The sequence below is a fragment of the Haemaphysalis longicornis genome, unplaced genomic scaffold (genome assembly GCF_048455015.1).
Source record: "Haemaphysalis longicornis isolate Haplotype H1 unplaced genomic scaffold, Haemaphysalis longicornis Haplotype H1 scaffold_4, whole genome shotgun sequence".
In the NCBI taxonomy this organism is placed as follows: domain Eukaryota; kingdom Metazoa; phylum Arthropoda; class Arachnida; order Ixodida; family Ixodidae; genus Haemaphysalis; species Haemaphysalis longicornis.
Genome location: NW_027526361.1, coordinates 202,142,610 through 202,147,210, shown reverse-complemented (window position 1 = coordinate 202,147,210; position 4,601 = coordinate 202,142,610). Strand labels below are relative to the sequence as shown.

At 43.8% G+C, this 4,601-nt stretch overlaps 1 protein-coding gene across 1 annotated transcript; it reads right to left on the bottom strand.

The window, feature by feature from the left end:
• Positions 1 to 1,086: 1,086 nt before the first annotated feature.
• On the bottom strand, positions 1,087 to 4,258 carry LOC144180185 (uncharacterized). The gene is made up of 2 exons (XM_077708573.1): positions 3,041 to 4,258; positions 1,087 to 1,122 (listed from the first exon to the last, which is right to left on the bottom strand). Exons 1-2 carry the CDS (start codon positions 4,256 to 4,258, stop codon positions 1,087 to 1,089), a joined length of 1,254 nt encoding a protein of 417 aa, XP_077564699.1.
• Between the last annotated feature and the right edge of the window lie 343 nt (positions 4,259 to 4,601).

Genomic DNA, 4,601 nt, shown 5'->3' with positions numbered 1-4,601 from the left:
GGCAGTCTGGATTTCGGTCTTTGTCACCATGGATTTTGAACTTTGGTTTGACTTTTGTCTTAAAAAAGGCGCTTTGCTTTTATAACAAACAGCCGGCAGATTCGGAAAAAAAGGAAATTACAAGAATTTACCCTGCACTTTTTTTCGATATGTCTACATGATGTTTTTCGTCAAAGTATGCAACAGAACCAACTACCTCGAGCTCAGACGTTAGACAGGGTGGTTCTAATTAGGAGCTCACAAAATAACAACAAATACGATGTGGTTTGTATACATGGAATAGGGCATCTGTTAAATTCAGGAAAGCACGCACCACAATATTTTTGAACAACAGGTTGCAAACAGCGATAACGAGAAATAAACAGCAAGATTGTTGCGATAACTTGAAACATAATATATAAGCATATCAGCTTCCTCGTGCTTTCGCAATGTGTGTGTATTACTGCTTGTTGATTTGTGAAATCATATCTGTGGTTTAGTTTGCGGTCGTCACTTCCAGAGGGAATTGGTAAATCGGCCATGAGCGTCTAACGGCTTCTCTCATTGTCAGTGACCACTCCCTCTAAGCTTCTATGTAAAAATTTCGGGTTGGTTCGTTAGTGTCCGAGACGAAAGGCAAGTAGTAAATCGGCCCTGCTCTTCTTACACCAGCTGTCACCGTCGTTGGCATTTCCCTTCAGTGGGGTTGTGAAAACTGCTTGTGGATATATGCCCTGGCAACTACATGGCAACTGGCGCATTTGTCGTTAACTGACTAAATTTTGAACTTGTGCGCGTTGCTTCCGCGTGATATGATGAAAAAACAGCGCTTAGGCTAGGGTAAAGCAAGTAGTTCACAAACAAGCGCGCTGCTTTTACCGGCTTCATACGCCAGTTGTCTACGTCACTGTCAATATAGCTTTGCTGTTCGCCTGTAGTCCGCCTGGAGGTTTGGGGACTTTCGTTGAGCTGAACGAAGTAATTCTAAAATCGTGAGTAAACATTTTGCAATACAGTGAACGCCTTTTCATTACGAAAGCGGAGTAAATGGGCCGCGGTATCAACGTAAGATTGCTCTACAACACCACACGTAAACATATGTTGCTACTAATCATCGTCATCATCGCCATCATCAAAGGCAGCCTGGAAACCGGTAAAGCAGAACCAGAAGGCTCAGAAAAATTCATGACGCAAGGAAGCGCAGAGGGCAGAAACAAGGCAATCTAAAAGGAAGTAAGGGGGTCACAGAACCCTCATGAAAATGGAAGTTGAGTTTTAATAGGCCCCCTATTGCGTTCCTATAGAGTCAATAAAAGTAAATTAAAACTCATCGGTTATACACTGTTCTGGTTAAAAAGTCAGAAAGAGTTTGTATTGCACGAACTCAACCAACAAGTTATTGCCTTCAAGACATTGAGTTTTAATATACTTCCTATTGCGTTTCTATAGAGTGAACCAAATCTCCCATCTTAAAAACTGCGGCCAATATAAAATCAATTATATTTTCATTGCAAAAATTTAGAATGAATTTTATTGCCTCCACTATATTGAGTTTTAACAAACTCTGTATTGCCTTTCTATAGGGTCAATCGAACTCCTAATGTGTGGACTGTGGTCATTAGACAGGCAATAAACGTTTTATAACGAAGACGTAGCAAGCATCCTGTTGCCTTTATTATGTTGAGTTTCAATAGACTCTGTATTGGGTTTCTATAGCCCACCCACGGAGGTCTGGTAGCTTATCGGTGCACACATGTGGGGTGCTATTGCGCCGCCTGCCCCGCCCCATCAGCCAAGATCGCCCGATAGGCGTCCCATGACTACGTCTCGGCAGCACTTGGTAGCCGTGGCGCCTGGGATGGCGGACATCACCGCCAGACAGTTCGAGCCCCTACAAAGATCCTGTGTTAAAACTTGCCTGAAAACCTCTGGCTCACAGGCAACATGATATTACGACTATACGCAATAAGAATTTTATAGAAAGCTAATAGAGATAAATTTATTAAAAACTCATCATAAATACTGTTCAGACTTAGCTCATATGCAACAGGTTGTGATGACTGGGCACTAAAAGAATTTTATAGAAATCGAATTGAGATAATAACTTTAATAGAAACCCGTCAGAAACTGTACTCAAAGCTGTCTCACACGCAACAGGTTGTTACGACCATGCTCAAACACAATTTTAAGAAAGCTAATGCGGGCAAATTTCATAAAAACTCCTCAGAAGGTCTATTAAAACTCTATTAAGGTCTATTACAACTATACTCAATAGGAATGTTGTAAAAATTATATGCCATAAAATAATAAAAATGCGCCAGAAACTGTATTCAAACCTGACTCCCATGCAACAGGCTGTTGCGACTATACTCAGTAAGGATTGCGTATAAAAGTTATTGAATTTATTTTATAAAAACCCCATAAGTAACTCATAAGAAACTACATTCAGAACCGATAAGGTCTACTGACTTGGCTCTATAGACTAATTTCTAATTAAAACACGGTGGCCAATTTGTAATGAAAACTCAACAGAAATATTCTATAGAATGTCGACAAAAAGTTTATAAGATTCTTTTGAGCAATCTCTATAACAAACGTATGAAATCTTGGTAACCATTTTTATGAGGGAAAACTCGATCAAAAGAACAAATGAAAACAAAACATTCCTTACAGATCTACAGAATTTCTAGGCGGGAGATGAAAAGACGAAAGTTTGGGGATAATAATACCAAGAGTGCATTGCAATTAAAGCCGGCCGGTTGGCTTACGAAAAAGTACACGTGTCTACAAGCAGGTGCAGGAGGAGAAATCGTGTGTAAGTTGAAGGAGTATACTAAAAACTGTGCTATTCTGTTTCTAATCACACTAAAGTGTACTAAAGTATAGCTTTGAAGCTCTAGAGATGCGGCTTTATGGGGAAATGAGTTCGAAAGCAATAGCAAAGAATAAATAAGAGAGGAACATTCACATGAAAAATCAAAATTCGCCTAGAACCAAAAAAAAGTGCAAGAAAGTATTTTAAGTACGAAAACATTGTAAATGTGCCGCGGTGTAAACGTACAATTGCATCAGTGATGTCCTTCCATCGAGGGTTGCAGGTGAAAGTTATAAAGAGATCGGGACGTCCGTAGTGACGAACATATGTCATAGCATCTTGAGTCCGCTCATGCATGTAGCGAGGTCCACCAGTGAGGCTTGCGCGGAGAACCACCAAGTGGCCGAGCTGAGAAGCGTCTGCATCTTTTCTTCCAACGGCGTCTTTTAGGTTAATGTAGCTGTCAGCCCTCAGCTGCGCCTGATTGTTGCTGATGAACATTAGCCTTTCAGACTCGATTTTAGCGTACATTACCACCAAGTACTGACTGAAGAGCGAGCGGAATTGCACCAGATGGTTTACCTCCGCTTGCCTGACCATGATTCGGTAGGAGTAGAAGCTCGCGGCAGAGACTGTCTTTTTTAGGGGCAACTTGGTCTTGGGGTCACGCTGGTGTAGGTCAATGGAGTACCCATCCTCCCCACGACAAACGAGTAGTGGGTACTGAAGGGCATCATATGCTCTGTGAATTTCACTAATACGGTGCAGGTTGTTGTCGTGGCTGTGCAGCACGATGTCGCGGTGCTGAAATTGCTGACCAACCATGCCCAGAGCCACCTCATTCGCCGTAGGTACGTTGAAGCGACCTTTGTGAGCGTCTGCGGGTTTGGTGTGTTCCAAAATTACGACGTCGAACGACTTACACGTCGGAGGCACTTTTTCCATGGTGGTCTTGAAGTCCTTGACGTAACTGTTGACGTCGTGCAGCATTTTCTGCAGCTGTTTCAGCAAAGGTTTTTCTACATCTGGAAAGTTGGCACATCTTATCCGCACTTCCCTGTCGTCCTCGCCAACGAAATAGATTTGCAAGAATTGCGCTTCTCGTTCAGGTTGCGGCAGAAGTCCTCCCACCAAGTGGTAATCTTGGCCCTGAACTTTGAATGTGGGCATGAAGCAATCTTCAGCAATCTGCTTGGCACCGAACGACGTCATTTGGAAGCACCCATTGTACTTCCGCACACGGTCCATGAAATGGCCATGTTGTGGGTGGGTGCTCATCAAGAGGCTGTTGAGAGGCTCGGGTAGAGGCTGAAAGGGCGGAAGCTGCACTTTGCCAGCGCTGCAGCACATGCTTAGGGCCTCATCCTCCCACTTGAATGCATTGCAAAAGTGGCACTTGTGGATCATGCTGCCTAAGGCTACCGTGCTGTCCACCTCATAAGCCAAGTGGGGATCATAAGCCATGCCTGAGAAAGCTTTGACCTTCCACGGAAGCCCTCGCCCTTCCACTCGTCTTCCGGGATGTCTTTGCTCATACCGTGATTTGGCTGCTATCACCACCGCTGACTCATTTACTTGGTAGGAAGCCACCGATGCCCTGTGTAACTGAGGGTGATCTCGTTGGTAGGTGGCCGCTGTTACTCCGTGTACCTCAGGGTGATCTCGTTGGCACGTGGCTGTTGCTCGTCTGTGTACTTCGGGATGATGTTGCTGGTACCTTTGCGCAGCAGAACGGTGCACCGCGGGATTACTTTGGGTATATTTTGTAGCCGCTTCCTTAAGTTGCTTTGTTCTTTACGGTCGGTGT